The sequence below is a fragment of the Leucopleurus acutus genome (assembly GCF_964270905.1).
Source record: "Leucopleurus acutus genome assembly, chromosome: 1".
In the NCBI taxonomy this organism is placed as follows: domain Eukaryota; kingdom Metazoa; phylum Chordata; class Mammalia; order Artiodactyla; family Delphinidae; genus Leucopleurus; species Leucopleurus acutus.
Genome location: NC_139142.1, coordinates 90,233,885 through 90,259,237, shown reverse-complemented (window position 1 = coordinate 90,259,237; position 25,353 = coordinate 90,233,885). Strand labels below are relative to the sequence as shown.

Here is a 25,353-nt window from a genome sequence, read left to right as displayed (position 1 = left end):
CATTTTTTGTAGTTAGTATATGTAACAGCAGTATTTTTGATTACTGTAATACTGATTTCTCATTGCATACTCTTTTATACTGTTGCTAAAATAGCAGCCCTATTTTGTTTTTCTTGGAATCACACAAGATCAGTAGATATTTCAGTCATTTAAGAGTCCTCGGAGCATGTACAAAACCAGAGAAGTCTGATTTTAATTAATTAAAACTAAATTTTTTTCTCCTCAATTATTTATCTTTAGAAAAGAATATATCTCAGTTGGTGTTTTTATGGGATTGAGAAGAAAGTTAGAAAACAGAACTTTCTAGTTCTATACCTAGGGGTTTTTTGGGGCAATCTAACCGTGAAACAAGTATCTATAAGTTACTTTCTCTATAAACCTGAGTGTCCAAACTGTAAGAAGGTTCAAGTATCTTAGCTGATAGACCGTGTCAGCTAGAAAAGCCTTGAGATCACTGTGAGGTCAGGAATTTGGGGGTTTGAGTCATGATTCCTAAAAAGAGAGGAAATTTAAGAGAAAAAAAGAGAAACTTGTCCTGGGAGATTAACGGATTTTGCAAGAGATTATTACATATTTTCCTTTGAAGTTTTGAAGATTTCTTGCTTGAGTGAACCTTAGTATTGCTAATAAACCTATGGTGGGATACTTATGTTAAGAAAAACCGATAAATTTAGGATAATGAAGAACATTTAACCTTAAAAGCTCTTGAAAATTCTCCACAGTTCTCTTCAAAATCACTGTAAAGTGCTCCCATTTACCAAGGTATGCTTCTTTAATTAAACTTGCTTTTTTTTCAGGTCCCAGCATTTGAGATACTAAGAGGACTATGACTCTGGAAATTGCTTTGCATTTGTCTTTAAAGCTTTAAAAAATATATATATATAGTCTCCAGTTTCATTTTATGATGTTTGTTAGAAAATGTGATTTCTGTATTTTTTTTAAATTTTTTTCTTCCAGTTCCGTTGAGATAGAATCGACATATAGCACTGTATAATTTTAAGGTGTACAGCATAATGATTTGACTTACACATATAAAATGGTTATCACAAGAAGTTCAGTGAACGTCCATCATCCCATAGATACAAAATTAAAGAGATAGAAAAAAAGATTTTCCTTGTGATGAGAGCTCTTGGGATTTACTCTCTTAACAACTTTAATATGTAACACTCAGCACTTATCATGTTGTACATTACATCCCTAGTACTTATTTATCTTATAACTCGAAGTTTGTACCTTTTGACTCCCTTCCTCCAGTTTCCCCTCTCCACTCCACCTGCCACCTCTGGTAACTACAAAATGATCTCTTTTTTTTTCTATGAGTTTGTTTCTTTGCTTTTGAAGTATAATTGACCTACAACCCTATGTTAGTTCCTGTTACACAATATAGTGATTCGATATTTCCATACTTTTCAAATGATCATCACGATAAGTCCGGTTACAATATATCACCATAAAAAGATATTACATAGTTACTGACTATATTCCTCACATTGTACTTTTCATACCCGTGACTCATTTATTTTGCAATTGGAAGTTTGTACCTCTTAATCTTCCTTTACTATTTCTTTCTTCTCTCCAGCCCCCTCCACTCAGACAGCCACCTGTTTGTTCTCTGTATAACTGTTTCTGTTTTGTTACGTTCATTTCTTTTGGTTTTTAGAGTCCACATATAAGTGAAATTATACAGTATTTATCTTTCTGTGACTTATTTACTTAGCATATAATACCCTCTGGGTTCATCCATGTTGTTGCAAATGGCAAGATTTCATTCTTTTTTATGGCTGAGTAGTGCATGCTTGGGTGGCTTCCATATCTTGGCTGTTGTAAATGGCGCTGCAGTGAACATAGGGGTGCATGTATCTTTTTTTAATTAGTGTTTTTATTTTCTTCGGATAAGTACCCAGGAGGGGAATTGCTGGATCTTATGGTAGTTCTATTTTTAATTTCTTGAGGAATTGCCATACAGTTTTCTGTAGTGGCAACACCAGTTTACATTCCCACTAATGGTGCACAGGGGTGTGTTTGGTTTTTTACCTGTTGTAGGTTAAAAAGTTTTGGATCTACTTTAACCATTATAATAATTTCTCTGGGAATTAGTCTGTTTTATAACTTTTAGAACACAGTTAAAGACTGCCTGGCTTGGGTTACAGATCATGGTTTTGGTTCAGTGTGATATTTATTAACTTGAACCATTTAATTAGTATTGAGTGGGTGAGTGATTACCTATCAGTTGGTTTTTAAAAAACGCAGTAATGGGGCAGGGCGGGGATGGATGAATAAACAAAAGAAGAAAAGTAGCCTAGGATGTTGTAGAAATCATTCAGATCAAAATTTAAACAGGAAAAAAAAATCTTACTCATGCATTGGGATTAAAAGTTCATCCCATCGCCTGGAAAGGGCTTATGCAATTTTTTGATAAGCCCTTTTTTAAATTAATTTATTTATTATTTTGGGTTGCATTGGGTCTTTGCGCGTGGGCTTTCTCTAGTTGTGGCGAGCGGGGGCTACTCTTCGTTGCAGTGCGCAGGCTTCTCATTGCAGTGGCTTCTCTTGTTGCAGAGCACAGGCTCTAGGCGTGCGGGCTTCAGTAGTTGTGGCACGTGGGCTTAGTAGTTGTGGCTCGCAGTCTCTAGAGTGCAGGCTCAGTAGTTGTGGTGCACGGGCTTAGTTGCTCTGCGGACTGTGGGATCTTCCTAGACCAGGGCTCGAACCTGTGTCCCCTGTATTAGCAGGGGGTTCTTAACCACTGCGCCACCAGGGAAGCCCAAGCCCTTTTCTTTTACCTTCCCCCCTTTTCCTTTTTTTGTCCCTTTATAGAACTAAATATGTCTGACTGTTTGATTTTATTGCCAGACTAAAATTAGCCCATAGTGATCTGGCAACTATAATACTCAACGGGAGGGAAACATGGCAAGTAGTCACCTCACATCTAAATCTGTGTGAACTGGGTTATCATACATCCTTGTATGCCTGGGGATAGTCTCAATGTTTACATCTGTTATTTGTGTGTAATTATTATTAACTCTCTCTTTTACTCTCTGAAGTTTCTGGTTTGGATGATGGATTTTTATGGCTACGTATTTTGATAAATGTATTCATTTATTTCAAATACCAGTCTGTATAGAGTCAGTAATGATATTAACTATAAACAGAACCATTGTCTGGTTTTCCTCCTCCTGGAAGTTTCTCTAAGGTTCTTCTTTGTGCTCTTATCATCACTGTTTTCTACTTTTATTGATTTAAATCTACAGTATCTCGTCCATGCCTGTTTCTGTAATATACTTGGTGCCACTCTTACATGTGGAGTTCAAATTGTCATATTGAATAAATGACTTTGGCACTGTGGTTGAAAAGCAGAATTAGCGGAGCTCTTTGTGGCCTGGTAAAAGTTAAATTTCTGGGCAGTTGCTACTGTTTTCAGGGATAAAAGAGTGAAATGGAGGATAAAAGGGAGGGAAGAGAGATTAGGGGATTGGGCATAAAAGAGCAATTGTTTTTCTAAAAATAATTTTGTTTGAATTTGTAAGTTTGTTATTAGGCATGGTGACTTGGTGTCATTTTGTGCTAGCTTACCTTATCTTGCTATAAAATTCACTTTAGAAGTAACGATTTAACATTAAAAATTTTTATTTTAATAAAATATTAAATCCTAAGCAAATTTATTTTGATTTCAATTTTGTATATTATAACCTGTATATATTCATAACTTTATATGAATTGCATTATATTCAGAATATAAAATGATGAGAATAATGCTTATATGATGCGCTGTTTTAAAATCATTGATGTTTTTAGCCAAGTTATCATTTCATTGGCTACGAGAAATTTCAAACCTGTGTAGTGAAATGGAACCTGTTTAAACAGACTAGTAATTCTATAATTTTTATTTTATAGGTCATGTAATGTTTGCAGAAATAAAAATGGAGAATGGAAAGTCAAAAGGCTGTGGAACGGTCAGATTTGACTCCCCAGAATCAGCTGAAAAAGCCTGCAGAATAATGAATGGCATAAAAATCAGTGGCAGAGAAATTGATGTTCGCTTGGATCGTAATGCATAATTTGAAACCACGGTTGGAACATTCTTACATCTGTTTTGCTGAATCTCCTAGTAAAAGTCATTTTTTTAAGTAATACTGTATGCTTACAAAAGTTGTAAAGATGAACTTTTAAAACTCCCACCAGCTTTTAACAGTATAGTGTTAATATACTGTGATTTTTGTTAATCTCAAGTTTGGATTTTTAAAGACAGCAAGTCTGGTCATTCAGTTTAAATGAATGGTTATACTATTTTTAATGAAATAAGCCATTTTCTTGTTATTTTCAGTTCTGCATAGTGGGATTTGTTTGTTCAAGTGTCCCCAGCTTTTATCAACTTATTGTAAGGTAAAACATAGATGGTTTTTTCAAAACTTCTGTTTAATATATGTAATTGTCCTTGAAAAGAAAGGGCTCAGACAAATTAGGATATGATTTTGGTTGGTTTTAAATTTTTCTTGGTGATAAAGAATTACTGTAAGTAAGTTTTAGATTCTAAAGTTCAGAATATTTTTTATTTGACTTAAATGGAGAAATGGAGTTTTCCTTCTCTGCCCTTCCCCATCATTCACATTTTCCACATAACATTAACCACCACAGCCCCTTATTTTATTATTTCCAATAATTCCAAGTTCATACAGAACTGATAATGTTGCAAGCCCCAAGTATAATAATAGGCAGACTAGTCCCAACTTTCTGTCTAGTTTCCAGCCATTAAGGTGAACTGCTAAGAGAAGAAAAATAATTGAAATGTTGAGAAAGATGGTTATGTAAGTTAGTCCTCTACTGTTCACTTCTACAGGAGCAGATGCATTTATAAATGCAGTTTTAATAAACCATGGAACTCCTAGGCACAACATATCGAACACATTGGATCCCACGATGTTAGACATAGCCATATCTCCTTTGCCTGTAAAAAAAAAAGCATGTTGTTAAAATATGCACACCAATACTGTATTTTATTAATAAGCTTCATAAGAAAAAACACTGGATACTTTCTCTGTTTGTTTTGGAAAATTGTTGTATTAGAGGAAAAGTCTTAATGAATTTGTATTTTTAAATTTTGGGGGGTTAGTATTTAAAGTCTTAACATTTATTTATCTAATAATAATTATCTTTATTTATTAAACCATTTTTCAATAAGGTATGTAGATTACTTGTTGCTTTTCATTCTAACATGGTTATGATTTAATGCACATTTCAGATGAATATTACTTGGGCGATTAGATTTAGTGAAATTAATCTGCTATTAAATAGTAAATCCTTCCTCTGAGTCACTCCTTTTTTTTTCTTCAAAGTATGTTACTGAGGAAATAAATATTTTAAAGTTACCTTTGCTCAGTGTATTTCAGCCAGGCTTTTAAGAAGGGCACTGCAGCTTGAGGGACCTACTTCTTACCTTTTCTTGCAACCAACACACTTGCAATCGTGTCTGGTATGCTTGTTCCTGCTGCTAATAAAGTAAGGCCCATTACTGTATCTGGAATTTCTAATGTTTCCCCTGAAATAAACATAGATATTACAAGTTACAAATCTTATAGATTCGCTAACTGTTCTCTGCAGATATTTCAGATATTTCTTTCCTGAAAAAGAAAATAGGCATATTTAGATTTGAGAACCAATATGTATTTACTTAGATTTTAGCTACCAAAATATTTGAATAATATTGGTGAATTGGTAACCCAGGTAGCACAGATTTTTAATGACAGATATCGATATTTAATACACAAAATTCTACCAAGGAGTAATTTCCTTGCCTGGTATGCTTACAGAAGTTTTGGCTGTCCACTGTTGTCAAGGCTGTTGCTTAAAATATGCTAACGAGATTGGTCATTTTCTCTTTTCTCTTTTAAAAACATTTGCTAAAGAGGTCAGATTTAAGCAAATTATTTGTAGCTGTTTTTAAGCTGTACATGTGTTAACATGGTATGCGTTTTTAAATTCCTACTTTAGTGACAGACCTTAGTTTAGTGTTTTCTTTGGGAAATCATAAATCTGAGGAAAACAGAATAGGATTCGGCTTGAGTCTTTCTAACTTTATGGTCCCAGTTTAATACTTGTGTTAAGTCTGATGTCAGTTCAACATTTTTCATAAATGTATTCATTTTGGGAAACAGAACTAGAGGGAAGTTTAAAAAAAAAAGTAATTGTAACTGCTCTTAATATTGTAATTGAAAACTTACTTTAGAATTTTTTTTTCTTAAAATGTTAATTAGAAGAACTTCAAGTAGCATATTTATTGCATGCTTATATATTGATACTGGAATTGTAATTGGTTGTTAATTTTGTTACTGGTTTGCCAGAGTTCATATGTACATAAATAACAGTAATATTTATCATCTTGGGGACTGTTCTATGATCTAGTACTTCATTTTGTTCTTTTCTTGCTTTCCTAATGTCAAATGTGATCTGTCTGAGAAAATTTAGAGTTTTAATATGCAAGCTATTGGACTTTTTCATCTTACTCTTAAAAAAAAGTAAAAGAAAAAGAAATAGAATAGCATACTATTCTAAGTCATATATTAATTTGAGAAAAGTCAGAGGTCAGCAAATTTTTTTCGAAAGGGTGAGATAGTAATTATTTTAGGCTTTGCAGGCTATATGATCTCCGTTGCAGTTATTCAGCTCTGCCAGTGTAATGTGAAAGCATCCATAGGTAATATATAAATTGATGGGCATGACTGTGTCCAGTAAAACTTAACTCTCAAAAGGAGACTCAGTGATTTGGGCACACAGGTGGTGGTTTGCTCACCTATGATATAAGTCCATTCAGCTTAACCTTTCTGGGAGAAATTCCTGATTTTTTTGTTCATTGTTTATATTCAGTTTTTCCTTCTGGACTAGGAGTTCTGTGGGACTAGAGCTACTTATGACCAAGCAGTAATAGTTAAATCTTAATCATGAAGGTAGTAGAAACCTAAAATGAAACTTTATTTTGTACCCTTTTTATTCATTTCATACTACGTTTATATTCCCATATTAAAAAGCAAAATAAAATGTAATCCAGTTAAACAGTGAGTACCCATCGTTTTCTCAAAACACTGGCACCTTGCTATATTTTTTATTATGGAATGGAATTCAATATAAAGACTATATTGTGCACCCATGCAATGTGATTTAATTATTAGCATAATAGAAAGACATTCTGTGAATTTGATTTCATTTATAACATGTACATTCCTTTGACTTGTACCCCTGGGCTGTATATAACAGTGAGAATATAGTTGACATGTGATATACAACTCACAAAACCTGAATGAGCTTGTTGGTGTATTAATATTTAATCTTTCTGTAAATAGCACTAATCTTTAGTCTTTACTGAAAAAAAATTTGCTCTTTAACTAGACTACACTTAGTGAATATATGCTTTGTTCTTATATAAAACTGATTATTTTATTTTTAAATTGTGCTCTTATGCTTAAGATACATACCAGTTATTGTGACCATCCAAACCAGGATATATGTAAATGCAGATATCCACAGTGCTGACATGAAAAAGGTTATCACAAAGTAATTTTTCCAAAACTTTCTTCTACAATCTGGTGTGGTTAGAAAAAGTAGTATAATAATGGGAAGGGATAGTACCCAAAAAATTCTTTTCAAGTCTGCTTCAGGCATATTGAAAACACTTGGTGGATCTGTTAAGGAAAAATGAAACGATTTTGAGTTTTCTCAAGTGGCCAATTAAGTTAGAAATGTTCATTTAGAGAGCTGTATTGAAATAAATTAGCTGTATCAGTTTTTAAGAGGCTATTTAAAACATTCGAATACCTCATTACTGATATTGCTGGCAAAGAAACTAATTGAGACTTCAGGGCTGACGGTGTAAAATGTGATACTCAGCGTTTCTTGATTTGGGGCCTTAAATCCATCAAAATGTCTTGGATCATTCACTAAGTATGTTAGAGACATAATGTTTATGAAGTGTCAGTTCAACATCTCTTGATGTTTTCTACAGTGTGGATGGTCTTTAGTAACTTTTGCTTATGGGATTAACTGGCTGTCTTACCTTAGCTATCCCCGTTGTTTCCATTTCCCAATATTGATGGTACCTCCAGCCTGCCCTATGTATCACATAATGTATATTTAGGGAGTATAAGATAATTATAGCATAATCTTTTTATTAAGTTGAATATTTCTAATTCTCATTGTAAGTGTCTTTAGGGGACTTGTTTCATTATTTTCTTTGATTAATTTACCAAACACAGAATTGACCACAATTCTTAGAAAGAACCTTAAGAAAATAGGCACTAGTATAGAATCTACAATGTAACTTATAAGACTTGAGTGTGTTTTTTAAATTCAATACTTAGTGGAAGACAATAATATATTCAATAAAAAGGAATTCACTTTAAAATTGTTTAAAATTTGTATGGCATTTATAAAATACTATACCCATATTAGGTCACATTACAACGAATGCTAGTAAAATAACTCATAAAAAATTTTTTGCCAAGCCTCAGCCAATGGGCCAGAAAGTAACAGATATAATTTTAGTGTAATAAAAAATGTTTGGACTGGTTGTTTTGAGTTTCTTGTTACAAAATTTAACTTAGACGTGTGTACCTCTTGCGCCTGAAAGACTAGAAACTATAATTTTTGTAAGAAGGGGAAAAGTCATACTTTAACTTTTTAAGGTAATAAATTAGAATAAGTTCCCTGTCTACTAAATAAAATTTAGAATCTGTTTCTTACAACCACTTTATAAAAAAAATAACCACCAAATTTGTATTTCTGGCCATAGCTGAATTCGACTTCCTACTAAGTATATTTATTTAAGTGTTTTGCTACTTCTTCAAATGACATGTTTAAAATTCAACTGTTTCCTTCCTACTTTCTTTTTTCCCACACCAGCTTTTCTTCCTTAATTCCTAGTTTTTGTAAGTGGTGTTCTCATCTTCTTAATCAGTCATGATCAAAAGCCTCAGAATTATCTCTGCTCCCAAGTAGCCCTTCAGTGGCCTGGTCTTGGTGATGCTCCCTTTGCAATGTCTCACATCTGTTCTCTTGTATCCCCCCTGCCTTCACTTTGTCTAGACATCTGTTAAACACATCAGTTGGTTTTGTAGCCTCTTAAAGACCTCCATGTCTTTTATCCCATATTTCAGTTCTGATAATTTCTCTGCTCACAAACCTGCAAACACTCTTAATTTAGCATTTAAGACTGTATCCTCTTCCTTTCTATCCACCTTTCTTCTGCTTCCATTCTGCACATGCAGTGCTCCAGTTATGTTAGTACTTGAGCAGGCCTTTTGCTCATGTTATTTCCTTGTCAGTCCATGGAATACTCTTTACTCTTATCTCTGCATCATTTACTTATGACTAATAAGTAACAGCTATTGAAGTCTAGACTTCAATAGCTGTTACTTATTATTCATAAATCAGGTTGTTAGTTAAAATCTTACTATTCTACAAGGCTTAGTTTTAATGCTCCCTTCTCCGTGATAATCTTTCTTATCTAACCATCCTCATCAAATTTTATACCATCTGTCCCGTTTAGGAACCACAGTTATGCGTTATTTGTTTCTCTTTACAGTGTTCACATTTTAGCTATTTGGGTTTTTTTTCCCCCCCTGTAGTATTGGAAGCTTCTTTAGGGATAGGTCTGCCTCTTGATCATCCCTTAATCCCCTTAGTGTTTTTTACATAGTAAGTATATAGTACTTAATGAATTGAAATGAAATTAAGTTTTGCTAGTGAATAGACTTAATAGTGGCCAGGATGTGGTTATTACCTTCAGAAACCTGACTAAGACCATGTAAACTTATAGAAAGCTGGGAGTAGCCAGAATCTTCATGAAATACTCCACTGTCAGTTCTTGATTGCCTACGGATGAAAGGTTGATCCTCATCTTCCCATCCCATCAGTGGCTGTTGTTCACTTCTCTCTTCCATTGCTTTGGCAAGGCAGGTGCAGCAAGGACTGCATTTCTTTATAATATATTGGTTAATTTTAATGTCAAAACACAGCACCAAAACATACAATCCGTATATCAAAAGCAGTGAAGTTCCTTCATACCTATAAATTAGAGAAATTTGTGTGTTTTTCAATTAAAAATGTGAAAGTTATTTTAGAGTTAGTAGCTTTGGGGCAGTATCTGCTTAATTTTCTAATGCAGCAATAGAACAGAAATGTTCTACATATATTTTGGTTTTGCAGATGTGTCCACCTTTGGTTACAGCATTAATAAAAATGTATTGAAAGCTTGACACTGTCCTTTCTGTATTTCAAAAACAAAGATTATAAATTCATTGTCTTAATTTGTAGAATCCTTCCTAATGGCAGGCATAAAAAGTTCTTTAAACATAATAGTAATTATAGACTTTCAAAGTAAAAGTGAAACTAATGAATAGTGATGGGCATTCTCCACCTCAGGTCATTGGAAGAATATAATAATTATAAGAACATATAGTATCTGTTCATTTCAATTGTATAGGAATTTTGTGTAAAATATTCAGAATATATTAGACTTTGGCTGGAGCCTTTCAGTTTGCTATACAGAGATTTTTCGAAGATTTTAATGTAAATGAGTTTGGCTTGCATTCACAAGAAAGCAAGGATGTTCTCAAAAATAAAATTATACCTAAGGCACTGAGAACCGTTTTCCTGTACTCTGGCTTGCTGTTTAAAGGATTTTCATTAGCTAATACCATCACATTTGAACCTTGCATTTACCTTTTATTTTATAGCCATTGAGTCTCTGCTACAGCTTGAAAGCACGGAGTTCTTGATTTCCCTAATGGGGGGGAGCATTAGCTTGGATGCTCTCACAGTCATTGTCCCCTTACAGACAACTGCTAAGTCCCAGAAGCATCCCCATTGTAACCAACAGTCTTTCCTTGGGAGACAGGCTAGATTTCAGGATGATTCATTTAAAAAATTTGCTCCCTGCGAGGTTTAAAGTGTTTTGATAGCAGGTATTGATGCAGCACTGCCAAATTGTAGTATTCCAGAGGGGTGCCGTTTACAGTGTTTTCTGTTTTTCTGGTGATCTCTGGCATTGGGCAATGTACAATCCGTATGGCTGTGTTTTACATTTCTTTATCCGTTAAGATTCCTAGTGTAGTGATAAACACCTACTCGTTAGCTGAAACGATTACTATCTGTTCACTAAGTCACCCCCTTTTTCATTTTCTTGGGACAGCAAGGCATGGGGAGATTATAAAGCAAACAGGTTTGAATATTGAAACCTAAACGTTTTTGATTTTTAGAGGAAGAAGGCTATAGTTCCTCTTACTAAATGAACATCAGGGAGAAAGTTGGAGGAATTTAAAGGAACTTTTACTTCCTTTGTCATCTTCTCCAATCTTGTGACCATGGTCACTTTTAACGGAAGCAAGGTAAACCACCCAATAGATGAAGAAGCCACCTGTTAGGGCTTTAACAGACAACAAAAGTTGGGAGATCTTCTCAACAGAAAGTCAGTGGAGAGAACGAAGGGTGGTAATATCCAGTGGTTAGATAGAAAAAAGACTGACTTGACTAAAGAATTGCAAAGAAGGGAGAAGAACCCAACTAGCAATGGTGGTGAGGGGGTTAGCTCAGAGACCTACAGGGAAAATGTACGGAAGTGGCGGATAATTGAGAAGTGCTTGAAATAACATTTTTGAAAAAAAAAGAAATGTTACTAAACCATCAGAATTTTATAAAAATCCTCTCTGTAACTGTTTTACATTAAGAATAATGATTATTCAAGCTTACCAGTAAACTTGGTTGTCAAATATTATGGCAAGAACTGCTGCTACACTAATCATGTATGCTGCACAGTCTCTGAATAGGGGCCAACATGATAGCGTTGAAACCTATAAAAATAATTAATGTTTTCCATTACACTGTTACTTCTTCAAGTACTTGCTTAGTGCAATAATAAAATTGTTTGTATATTTGTAGCTAAATATTGTTGCCTTTTGCATATTGCATAGAGAAAGGAATTTTAAGAAAAATTGTGTTTCTAAACCTAGTCTGATTTTCATAAATTTGACCAAGAGGTATTTGTGGGTTAACTTAAAATTGAATACATGTTGTTTTTCTACCGATTAATAAATTTAATTGAACGCATTACTAGTGCCTTGTTTGTTCTAGACTGTGAACGGTTCTTATAATTTGTCAAGGCAATAAATTTTGTTGAATAAAGTTGTTTTACATACCACGTTAGATAGTAAGCCACAGGCTGCACAGATGCCAAGGAGATTATAAATTGCAGATCCAAGAATGGTGCTAATGCCAATATCGCCCTCTGTGATAAATACACCTATAAGCAAGATCGTAGCTCAGTTAGTATTGACTTGGAGAAGATCAAATCACATGGAGTAAGAAAAAATATAAGGAGCAATATTTACCTAGGAAAGCAGTAACCAATTCAGGAGCTGAACTACCGGCTGCCATAAAAGTTGCACCTGCAACATTCTGGGACAATCCAAAGGCTGAAGACAAACGAGATTATGTTATGCCTGGTAAAGTGACAAATGAAAGTATGTCTTTATAACTAAATAGATACATATATCAAAGCTACACCTTCACAGAAAATCACTAATATTAACTTTAGCTGGAAAATAGCCAATAGAGGCAGCGTGCTAGGCATTATTTACCCTTGGTCAGAAAGTTAGTGTCAAAGTTAGAACTAAAACTCAGGTTTCCAAGGCTTTGATAGCAATCCTTTGTTGATGTTTATTGTTTGCTATATCTACTGATATTTGACACTCAGTCTTTCCAGACTCTCAAACTCTGGTGTGCTTTGTTGAGTCCCGTTCACCTGTGGTCAGTATTTCCTTATTCTTGCCTGTGGGGACCGTTACCTGTCGCTCACTCTCAGGTCCACATCAGGTTCTACTTCTCTGCTGAGACATCTACCTTTGACATTACTGATTCTTTTTGTTGTTGGCGGTGTGACAACAAAACAAAAATAGCTACGATATTTCTGCCCACATGATTTTCCAGAACTTCTCCATTCCCTATCAAAAAACCAAAACAAAACAAAAAACAGGGTGGAGTTTATGTTTACGTCATCTGAGCCTAGATGAGCCTTTGTGACTGCTTTGACTAACAGTATGGCAGAGCCGTGATATTTCTGAAACTAGGGCATAAAAGGTGACAAAACTTTCTCATGGTTTTCTCTCTAGGAACATTTGCTTCAGAGCCCTAAGTGATTGCATAAAAACCCTGGCTACCATACTGGAAAGACCTTGTGAAGAGCCCACATAGAAATAGAGATCCCTGAGGAACCCCGGCTGGTGCAGCCCCCCAGTTTTGAATCTTCCCATCCCAGGCACCAGACATGTGAAGGAGGGAGTTTTCAGATAATTCTAGTCCTCTCTTCTTACTATAACTGCATGAGAGACCTCAAGCAAGAACCACTCAGCTGAGGCCAGTAAACGCCCAAAGCTGTGAGAGGTATGAAATGATTGTTCTTTTAAGCTAATAGTTTTGGGGTGATTTGTTAAGCAGCCGTAGATAAGTGGAACACCTGACTATTGTTCATTTATTTGTTATTTATCTATTGACTACCTAGTATGCCAGATGCTTTTTTTATGTGCTAGGAATGTGGCAGCAACAAAACAGACAAATGTTTCTCATCTTCTGGAATTTAATTATAGTGAGAACAGACAGGATAAGAAAACTATGTATTATGTTAGGAGCAAAAGCAGGGTGGGGGGATATAAAAGGTCATGGAGGAAAGATTGTAATTTTAGATTGGGTAACCAGAAAGGACTTCACTGAGATGGTAACTTAACAAAGACTTCAAAGTGAGGGAGCTAACCTCACATAGACCCAGGAGTATTCTAGGCAGATGGAGTGAGTGCAAAGGATTTGAGGTAGAAGCTAGCCTGTGTGTTCAAGAAACAGAAAAAGACTGGCGTGTCTGGAATAAAGTGTGTGAAGGAGAGCTGTAGATGATGAGGTCAAAGGTAATAGGTGGCTAGATCATGTAAGGCCTTGTGGATCCTAGCAAGGACTTGGGCTTTTATTGTGAAGAATATGGGAAGTGCTTGGAAAGACATCCACAATATTGCTTGCTGGTAATACCAGCAGCAGTCATCTTTTTTATCCCCATGAGATTATCTGGTCTCAGAGGCCCAACCAGCTTGTTGGGCCACCTGTTAAGCCTCCATTGTGAAAAATCCTCTCAGGATAGTCGGAATTATCTAATCCAGGCTCTCTATCCTATTCCTTACTATTTTCCTTTGGTCACCTTGCTTGATGAACATCTACTTGTGGTGACTAATGAAGGGAGAGAAGTAATAATTTATGTAAGTGACATTTCATAGCATTTCTTTTACTGGTTAGAGTAATTTTACAAATAAATATGTAGTATATATATAGTATATCGTATTTATACTCTTACTACAACTCTGATATGTAGTAGGACCAATTGGCCATGAAACTTAAAATAGAACAAGATGAAGCATATTGTTCTGTTCTTAACTTTTTCATTTTATGTATGAAGTAAATAATATCTTACATTCATGGTATACAGTTCACGATCATGTACATAATTTAATCATCTCAGCTATCCTCAGGTGTGAGTGGTGGTATTTCCATTTTACAGATAAAGAAACAGGTCCAGAAGGTTAAGTAACTAAAAGTTACATGGAGAGCAAGGATCTTAAATGTGAGGAATTAGGGCATAAACCACAAGTCTGTTGCTTCTAAACCCAGTGCTATTTCTGTTTCATCACAGAAACTCAATATAATATAAGAATGGCACTTAGGCCAATTATGGGGGACAATTGAGTCATTTTCTTTCCTGCCTCATGACACTGGTACATAACTACCACGGTTCCATTCCTTGCTAGGGGGAAAATAGCTAATGGGAGTCAGGAATAATTTGGACGTTTTCCAGCATATTCCAGAGAATGTATAAATTTAGTGATATTACCATGAATTCTCTTCTCAAATCAAACCAGGGCTCGATAATATGTGGAGGAAACTGAAAAAGAACAAAGTGCTTTATCTTGAAGTAACTGTCTAAACTCAGGGCAGCTGAAGTAACTGTCTAAACTCAGGGCAGCTGAATGGCCAATCTTCATTTAATGCTGGCTGAAGAATGCTTCATTAGACAAATTCAGTCTTGAGAGAGAAAGAGTGACCCATCCGGCTGTCACAAGGTAGGAAAATAGGTGGCCCTTTTGAGCACTTTCACTCTCAAAAGGCAGTAACAATAAAGCTTGTTGCTATTCACTGGGCTCTATTTGAGTTATGAAAAGAAAGGTTCTGTACAGATGGATGTGTAAAACTTCAAAGATATTTTAACAAGTTATATCTTAAGGTTCTGAGCATATTTTATAAAATGGTTTATACCTTTGAACTTTAGAATCGACTGGCTTTGTCTTCACTGACCCTTGGGTAGCATTTCTCTCTGCTATAGTTTATTATTAAAGATAAATTGTTCTGGTTTCCCCCCTTTCCCAAGAGCTATTACTTTTTTCCCTCTCTATTACTCTAAAGGAATAATCATATTTCCTTCAGGATATAGTAGAAATGTTCAAGGTGAGTTTTCTTTATAGGTTTAGATATTACATTGTTTATATAAAGTGCAACTTTATGATAATGAACTGATTACTGGAACTCATCAGACTTTTTCTTAAGCATGTTCTCTTCTCTGATACCATGTTGGAAAGTTTGTAACGGTTTTTGAAAATCCTCTTCTGGAAATATAGTAGAAAGAGTTTTAAAGTAAAATGGAGACCTGGCTTCTGGCCTTGCCACTACCTTGATGTGAAACTTTAGATAAGTCATTCAGACAAGTCTTGTATTTTGCCATCTGTAAAATGGAGGGTTGGACTACACAATATTTAGGTATCTTCTATATTATCAATTTTTACAAAAAATATAAAATATGAATTCTATGCCTTAAGCCTCTGTACTGCTTCTTACTGTTAAATCAATTCCTTTTATAAATAAAAATCCCCTTTGTTGCTGAAAATTCAGAAAATGGAGGAGAAAACAATGGGGAGGATCATTTATAATTTTAACATTGTATTTTAACCACTGCTACCGTTCTTTATGTATTTCCAGTTCTTTTCACAATGTGCGTTTAATAGAGTTACAAGAGAAGGCTATAAGCAATTTTGTGTCTTCTGGCACAATTTTGTAAAGTCCTCAGTGATAGCAAATTTTCATGCCTTGTGAATGGATTTGAATTTTGGAAGCAATTAAAAGTCATTCAGACCCAACTCTAGTGACTAGGGTGGGTAGTCATGCTGAGTAATTCTATTCAACATGAAGTATGACAGCAAACCAATGTCTTTTATGATTTGCAAAATTGGTTCTGATACTAATTCCAAATATATTCTAGAAATGTTTTGAGTGAAGTCAGCATCATTGAAATAAATGCCTAGCCCCTCAATGTACAACTGCATGTATATCTCTGTGGTGCTTTTAACAGGAAATAAAAACATTTGAAGTACTTTAGAGTTATCATCTCATATTTTGTCTGAGCTATAATGGAATAAATTCTGAAACTCTGTATAATGTTTTGAAAGGCCTGATTCCACTGAAAAAGAAAGACTCCCCCATGGCCTAATCTAACAGTTTTAATATTAATTAATTTCCACTTGCCCTAAGTCTATCATATAAAGCATATGTAAGACATTTTATCTCCAAAGCTCACAATTACCTGAGTTTTGTCTCCATAACTTGCCCAAAGTCACATAGGTAGTAGTTGCAGAGATGGGATGGGCAGCTAGACCTTTTTGAATTTAAAAAGCTGCTCTTTCTGTTACCCATGTAAGTGAAGAGATTAATACATAGCTTTATTATTATCATCATCATCATCATTGCCTGCTCCTGAATAGCATCTTGGTAATATCCAGACCACTTAGCACTTATTTAGATCCATATACCTGGGGTAGATTTAGATGCAATCCAAGGTGACCACAATGTATTTATTTATATTTTAAATTTAGGTTAGTTTAGATCAGAGGGAGAAGAAAAACAAAGAGGATGAAAATGCTCTTAAGAGGAGAATGAGTGCCTGTGTGGCAGGGAGGAAGCGCTATTCTTAGATTCTTTGTTCTTTGGAAAGGCTTTGCCTCTGTAAATTTCATAAGGATTAAGAATCAAACAATCCCCTGAAACTGTGGGCTATCCAAATGCCATACTCGCAGAATTATTCCACTCCCTTTCAATTTTATCAATTTAGAATTAATTCTACCTGGAATTAAAACTTGCCTTTCTTTCTTATTGTCTATTTCTGAAACACAAAGTAGAACATGGGCAAATATTAGCTCAAAGCATAGTGAATAAGAATAATTTTTTAATAAAAAAGTAAATATTTTATTTAAGTATGTTTCTGAAAACCTTACTAAGATCATTTTCACTTAAGACATGTTATACTTCAAAGGATCAACATGGTGGAGGGATTAGAACTACTAACTGAATAGCGTATTAGTGTAACATTTAAAAAGAAAAGTTTCATAACTAGCTCATTGTGGACTTTGGGCTATATCAAGTGACCAGTCACTAGGGGTTCTCATGTTTCTCTCTAGTTAGCTTAGGAAAAGTTAAAGGTGATTTAAACAGTGGTTAAATAACTCTAGGAGATCCCCATTACATGTTAAAACGACACATAAAAAGGATTTGTTTTGACTTTATACTGAACTTTCGTGTTTCTAAAAATGAACTGCTTATAAAGATAAGATGAGAGGTAATAGTCCTACTATTTGGGCTACAAGTTAATATAGTTTATATTATATATAAATGTGTTCAAAGAATCATCTTTAGTCTCTTTTCCTTTAGAACTTAAATGGATAAAAGGGAAAATAGGATTAGAGGAAGGGGGTATATATAGCAACAACATTTTCTTGTATTGGTTCTACATAGTTAAGATGACAGCAAAATGTCTCAGGGTATGTGCTTGCTTTTCCAGTTTTGAGGTGGGGAGGAGAGGTTGTGTGACTTTGATGGTCATGAGTTGAGCAAGAAAGGGAAAGATCCTTGTTGAAAGCCTCAAGTGGTGGTGGTTCTAATGGTAATTGACAGACCAGCATATATAGCTACAGACAGAGACAGCTACACTTGCCTGAGTTGGCCCTGGCCAGGGCGTCAGCCAGAGGCTCTGCCCTCCACCACTTCTAACTTATCCCCTGCATGGAGACTCCAGTCCTGAGCCTTTTCTAGTCTTCACCTTGCTGAGGACCCTTGTGCTAACCAAATGAACCACTGTTAGTGATTGGAGGAGGGGTTCCTGGGGTGATGGGGTGGGCCGGGGGTGTGCCAATTCAACCATTGTATCCTAGGTTGGGACTCAGACATGTACTCCATAGAAAGTCATTGCGTTATACATGATGGTTTGGTTCCACAGTACTGCACTATGATTTCGTGTACATCGTAGACAAAATGCTCAGTTCTCAGGGTCTCATTATTGCAGGTTACCATTTATAACATTAATTTACAGCCCCCAGTAGGTTGCTAAAATTCTTAACTGATTTTTTTAAGTGACTTGGTGGATTCTCATTATTTTGTAGTATATTTCCTCTGTAGTTACAATGAGTATTTGATGTATTTTTGTGGTCAAAATTTTCAGTGCCCTTGGGAGGAAAAATACCTTTTAAAATTGTTCAGAAAGAACAGTTCTTCTGAAACAACCATATTATGGCAGCTAATCTCAAACAAGGACGTGTAAAATTATATCACACAGCAATTGAAAACATTCTTGGGTTTTGGCATTAGAGAAACCAGGGCTCTCCTGTGTACTGGCTGTGTAGTCTTGAGAAATTATATATTCTCTCAGCCTCGGTTTTTTCATTAGTAAAACCAATCTAATAGTCCCTACTTTATAGGGTTTCTGTGAATACTAAATATAATCATATATGTTTAATTTAGAACCATGCTTGGTCTTCTATAATTGTTTTATGATAAATAACTATAATAAGTATATAAATAGTTAATAGCATTCCAGTACATTGTAGAATGCTCTGTAAATTGTTTAGAGGATTATATTAATACTTACTAGTTGGATGGGACTATTATAGCTTGTCAAAGAACTATGGGGAAATGTAAAGCATTTGCAGACTTTCTGAAGTTAGTTTCTGTGGATGTAAAGAAATTCCAGAGAAATTGTTTTTTATTGTTGATGTCCTAATTTGGACAAGACCATACTAAGACCTTGGAAAGAGAAACGACAGAATTAATTTAGAGGCATTTAAAAAATGAATCCAGCTAGCACTATTTCCATTTCATTTCATTGCCAGCATTTTCAATGCTGAAGACCGGGGTCAATTCTTAGCAGCTGAAGATTTGGCAGTGATGTGGGCATCCATCAATCACACATCCATAATAGCTACTGTGTTACACTTCAGAGCAAAGAGCTATTCACTTGAGAAATGAATGTTTGCTGATGATGTTCCAAAGTAATTCCACAAATGGCATGGTGGAAATCATTATTATAGATATTTTATGAAGTTGCTTAATGAAGATTATTTTGAAGTAGCAATATAAATTTTAATGCAGTAGTTTCTTCTGCAGGGCTAGAAAGTTATCTGTTTATTTACCACTCCCAAGACAGGTTTTTATTTAAAAAATTCTTGATGGATTTATTCTTTCAGTCAAGTCATTGTTTGGAAATGTGAAGACGAAAAACAAGCAAAAAAAAAGTGATTTTTTTTGTTTGTTTGTTTTCCAGGAAGAGAAGGATTCTAAGTGGGGATATGGTACCTTGAATTTTTAATTTCTTAATTTTATATAATTAATATGATTTAGTTTTTCTAATGAGAAGTGTGGTACTGGCACAAACATGAACAAATAGATCATTAGAATAGAGTATAGAGTTGAGAGTATAGAAAATGGATCAACTTTTGGAAAAAATAGCATTGTATCCTATAGCAAAACAAATTCTTGGTGGAAGAAATAAAAAGATTAAATATAAATAAATAAATAAATGTTTAAAAAAAAGAAACTATAAGTAGAAGAAAAGATGACAATTTTTCTGACCTAGGGATAAAAAGGTATTTCTAGGTATAAAACCAAAAGGGGAGTCATAAGGAACATATTTGTAAATTTACTTAAAAATATGTACACTTCAAAAAAAATTAAAAAGTACACTTCAATGTGATAAACACATAAAATACAAAACCAAACAAACCATAAAAAGTATATCATATAAAAATTATATTAGAAAGAGTTAATACCCTTATATTAAAAAAAATCTTGGAAATCAGTAAGTAAAAGACAAATACTCCCGTATTAGAACATGGGCAAAAAACACAAAAGCAAAAACCAGAAATTTTAATACACATATAAAATTTTCAACCTCACAAATAGTAAGATAAATACAAATTTTATAAAATAACTTCCATTTGAAAGCAATTAACAAAGACATTTAAAATGATCCCAATAAGAATTATTTTTAAAAAAGGTATTATTCATGGTTTTCTGGAATGGAAGCTACCACACATTGTGGAGGTTTTCGTTGGCACACCCTTTGTGAAATGCTTTTGGAAATGTATAATATAAAGCTTAAAATATGTATAGCTCTGTATCTTTATCAGGAAATGATCAGAGAAGTTTGCAAAGATTTGGTACAAGTATGGGCATAACATCATTTAGAACAAAAAATTAAAACTCAAATGTCTAGTAAGATTAATAATTTTAAAAATTGTGATAAATTTCTACTGGGTGCTTATTATGTATAAAAGCCAGTGTTAGGTGCTCAAATCGTTTCCAGAATCAGGAACTATTGTGCTGCCATGAAAAGTCATGTTTTTGAAGGGTATTCAATAATATAGGGAAATGTACATGATCAAATATTATCTTAGGAAAAGGAAACGACCTCAAATTGTATATGTAGCAAGATCTAAAAGACTGAAAGGAAATACACCAAATGATAACTGTGGGGGTCTCTGGGTGATAGAAATGTAGAGGAATTTGTTTTTTCTTCTATTCTGCTTGCATTTCATCAGTCTAAGTAAAAGTATTATGTTAAAGTAATTTAATTTCTATTAAGGAAAACTATCAATGTCAATGTCAAATGTAGTATCAATGTGAAACTATATGTATAAGTTAAATAATAATTATAATAAACTTACGCTGACCTGTTCTATAATTATTTTTCATTAGAGAAATAGGTGTTGAGTGCCTCTGCTATTGCCAGATCCTGTTTTAAGTCCTAAGGATACTGCTGTACTGCACTGAACAAGAGAGAAAATGACTTGTATTTCAGCAGGGGTGGGGGATGGGACCATGAGAAAAGGGAGGAAGGGAGAGTTTACATTCATGCTCTTTCCCTGTGAAGAAATGCTAGCAGTGTGTGTGTGTGTGTGTGTGTGTGTGTGTGTGTGTGTGTGTGTGTGTGCGTGTGTGTGTGTGTGTGTGTGTGTGTGTGCGTGTGTGGCGGGGGGATGCTATTTCTGTGCAGTCCTGGGAGTACGCAGTGGGAAATCTAACCCTTAACTTTGACCTTCCCTGAAGTGAGCATGCTCAACCAGTTAAACTAATTAAGCAGGAGACAGAGACTGGAAACGCTGGCACTTTCGCTTATTTGGCATAAAACATCACTGATATCCTGATTTTAGGGACCAGTGTGCTAATGTAAGGTCTGTGCTCAGAATTCTGGGCGATATACATGATTGAAGGGGTAGAACTGAGGGGCTTGGCAGATCTTATTTCCAGAAACCAGTAACTGAGCTTAATGTTTAATTACCTGATGCCGAAGGGCACTTTACAGAAAATGCAGGACTTATTTATTTATTTATTGGTTCATAAACATGAATTAGTTTCCTTACTGGTAGGAGGCTGGGAAAGGAAGAGGGAGGAGGGTGGTCCTTAAAGGTATTTGTTTATCATCTACCTTTAAAAAAGTTACAGAGATTTTAGAGTAAAAATGAAAAAAATTTTTGAAGTATTTGATGGCAAGCGTTAGAAGTCCAGTGTATTAGGAGTATGTACCAAGTGCATGTGTATGAAACGTGGAACAGCTTACTAACAAACAGCTAGGCAGTACGATAGACAAACTGCAAGTTTCTGGAGATAGGCAGTATAACAATAGTTGCTCTGTACTCATTTAAAGATGTTCTGCTGCACATTAACTACCAAGAAAAACCATACTCACGCCAGTCCCTCAAGGTACAGGACACCACGACACAGGAGTCAGTGTTCTGCAGCCAGTTGAGATGGACAGGATTGCTGCAGAGCTACTCCAAAGACAGCTGTATATGTGTGTGGCACTACTGTTCTGGAAAGTTGTAGAGAAGATTTCCAGCTACTTACATTCACTGATGATTTCCAAGGAGGGTAGGAAGTACTCATCACAGACAATAGACATGGCCATGAACATGTAAAGGATAATTAGGAAGTAGATTATGATGCCTCCATCTGCACGCTCCTGTTTTGTGAAAAACCCTTCAGGAAACTCCGAAGATGGGGACATAACACATTGGGTGCTATTTCCTGGTAAGGAAAAGGAGGTGAAAATTTGAAGGATGTTCAAGTCACACATTCCAAGCCCACAAAGAGAAATTCCTTAAAAAAACAGGAAGTGTGGGATTAAATCACTTTTGAATATGATGTAATTGTAGATCCTTAAAAAAAAAATTAGTCTTTGGGACCTGAAAGAGGTGCTTTAAATGAAATAAGATAATGATAGCAGGTGAATTAAAAAGAGGAAATAACGAAATCAGTCTTCCTTGTCTGCTTCATTAATAAAAGGGAGTTCTGAACCCCTTTTCCTCCTCAATTAGAAACTGTTTTTTGAAGATAAAGATTCCTAATATCTGTACAATTTCATTTTCCCATTTCAGAGCCCAAGTTGTCCGCAAAGCCCAAGGCCCACAAAGAATCATCCACTGTTGCAGAGAGAATTTCTAGGATGAAAGATTTCTTTTTCCATGATGAAGTCTCCAACAATAAAAACTGAAGACTCTCCTGCTTCATGACGTCTGTGAATGACTTCAGAGCTATCTTTGAGAACTTATTCGAAGGATCAAAAGTGTTTGATAGCCTACCAAATGCTAAAACTCAGAGCAAATACAGCAGGAAGCATAAGCAAAAGTGAGTCAAGTAAGAATTTCCCTCTCTTTGTCTGTTTATCCATATGTGGCAGCAGCAGCAGGGGTAGCTGACCCCAGCGTCCACCTACCTGTAGCCCTTGGAAGACGTTGGGGCAGGGAGGCACCTGGGGGAGGCAAGTGTGCAGTAGCCCAGAGGATGCCGAGGAGCAGGGCCCTTCTTGCCCACCGTGGGCCCCCTTTGGTCTGCATTGCTGCAGCGGTCTTTCTGCAACGTGCAGCCTTGGGAAGGGAGAAGAGGAGGATTAAGCTGGATCATGTGAGGAGTCTCCTTCCTGCCCAGTGCCCTGCCCAGGGCACATCAAAGCAAGGCCAGTGGACAAGGGAGGGTGATTGGAGCCAGCCAAGCTACTCTGATCAGGAGCGCTAAGCCCCAGAGAGGCTGGAGGAGGTAGGGAGGAAGCAGACAGTCCTGTGGCCCACAGTCCCTGAGGGCAGATCCAGGCGGCTTGCTCTTTACAGAGTGATTTTATTTATTGTCTTCATACTGGCTCTGCTTTTGACTCTCTAGATTTTTAAGGACCTGAGTTTATAACTGCTTCCACCTCTCTCTCCAGCCCTTGCTTCTAGAATTTGCTGGAGCTCGTGTATATGCATTCTTCGGCTAGGCTGTCACCCTTTTATATTTCTGTTTTGGCCTCTCGTCCTCTCTCCAATTAGGAGACTCCTGCAATAACCTAGTGGAGAAATGGTGGCTTGAACCGGAGCAGTGGCAATGGGGATGGAGAGAAGTGGGCAGCTTCAAGAACTAGTAAGAGTCGTAGTGGATGGTGGCTATTTGATCATTGGTTAGCTGTGCTCTCTGCCAGAGGTTCTAAAATGCAAATTGGACAAGCCAGGGAGTGTTCAAGTATAAACTACTATCCTCCCTACCCTAGCATTTACTGGGCTTGCCAAGATGTTAAGAACTTCTGGCACTATAGAAACATGTGGCGAATAGCACAGGCTCTGTAGCCAGACCACGTGGCTTGAGTCCTAGCATTGCTGTTTAGTACCTGTATGACCTTGGGCACGTTATTTAACCTCTCTGCTCCTCTGTTTCACTCTCTGTAAAATGGGAAGGTTTTAGTGCCCTCTATTTGGGTTGTGTGAAGATTACATAAATGAATGCATGCAATCTGCTTAAAACAGCCTCTGCCCCATGGTCAATGTTATCTATCTGTTGTCTATCATCTATATTATTATTATTAATGTATTACTTTTGATTAAGATAGAAGCTTCTTGGCCATAGAGGAATTTTTTAGTTTTGCAACTCTCATGGTTCCTTTGCAGAAAAAGCATAAAAATTGATGTGCTTGCTAAGTTTTAAATTTAGAAACTGCGTTTTTCTGGTGGAAAGGAGTCAGTTTGTGATGTTGAGTTGGTAAAAATTCTCAAACACTCTTTTGCTTTGCTGGGAATTGCTACCCATTATAAGCCTCTCTGAAACCGTCATTTCCAGGAACTGACTATCCAGATACGTGGTGTGGTTGTGAGGCTGGGATGATGAGTCACCAAAGTGTAGCCCGGTAACAGAGCAGATTCCCAGCAAGCAGAGTTCTGGCTGCTGACACCTGCAGGAGGTGGTGCCCTGGACCACGGGCCTTTGGCCTCAATGCCAGCAGTGCTAAGCCCCAGGGAAGAGACCACTTACCTCTGTGTAAGTGCAAGTGCCTCATGAACCTTTCATCTCCAAAATGCAGTAGTTCAATCAATTACTAGAACTAAACATTATAAACAAACAAAATGACAGGAAAACTCAAACCCACAGTGAAAGTGAATACTTATACAATGTATGTTGTTAATCCAGGAAACAGAGCAAGTATCTGAATATATAAGCCAATTACAATGAAACAGTTCCAGTGGAATCTTGCTCATAGTAGGTACTTAATAAACATTGGTTGATTAGACTGTAATGATTCTTGAAAACACATTCCCAGGACACACAGTATACTTGTTCTGAACAAACTATCCAATAAAATATAGGTTTACCAAGAAAAGAGAATTTAGGAGGCTAATTAGATTTGCTTTATACATTTATTCTTCATTTTGCAAAAGAATCTGAAAAAGCTTTATTGTAAAATAAAACATTAAAAAAGCCACATAAAATAAATGTATAGTTATATTACTATTGTTGTTATTTATTTTTATAAGATGGACTTCCTTATAAACTCCCCAAGTCAAGAAATAAAAGTTTGCCAGCCATCCCAGAAAGCCTTTCATGTGCTCCAATCCCAACTTACCCTTTTCTCTGGGAGTAACCAGCCTCCTGGCTTCTATAGCAGTCACCTCCTTGTGTGTATATTTCTAATAGTTTATCGCTCATCCCTAATTGGGG

At 35.7% G+C, this 25,353-nt stretch overlaps 2 protein-coding genes across 3 annotated transcripts in view; one reads left to right on the top strand and one right to left on the bottom strand.

Moving 5' to 3' along the window:
• The window catches only part of MYEF2 (myelin expression factor 2), a 31,995-nt gene extending 27,375 nt beyond the window's left edge, over positions 1 to 4,620 (top strand). Inside the window, exon 17 of one of the 2 annotated variants that reach the window (XM_082848038.1) lies at positions 3,895 to 4,620. In XM_082848038.1, the coding sequence (XP_082704164.1) occupies positions 3,895 to 4,058 (164 nt within the window). In that variant the 3' untranslated portion in view covers positions 4,059 to 4,620. The remainder of the gene's footprint in view (positions 1 to 3,894) is intronic. The other variant, XM_082848039.1, reaches the window with a different exon arrangement.
• Positions 4,620 to 23,228, bottom strand: SLC24A5 (solute carrier family 24 member 5; the record flags this gene model as incomplete). The annotated part of the gene is made up of 9 exons (XM_082848026.1): positions 4,620 to 4,945; positions 5,435 to 5,536; positions 7,467 to 7,673; positions 9,770 to 10,053; positions 11,737 to 11,837; positions 12,183 to 12,286; positions 12,375 to 12,458; positions 22,240 to 22,419; positions 23,108 to 23,228. 9 exons carry the CDS (start codon positions 23,226 to 23,228, stop codon positions 4,623 to 4,625), a joined length of 1,506 nt encoding a protein of 501 aa, XP_082704152.1. The 3' UTR covers positions 4,620 to 4,622.
• Positions 23,229 to 25,353: the final 2,125 nt, after the last annotated feature.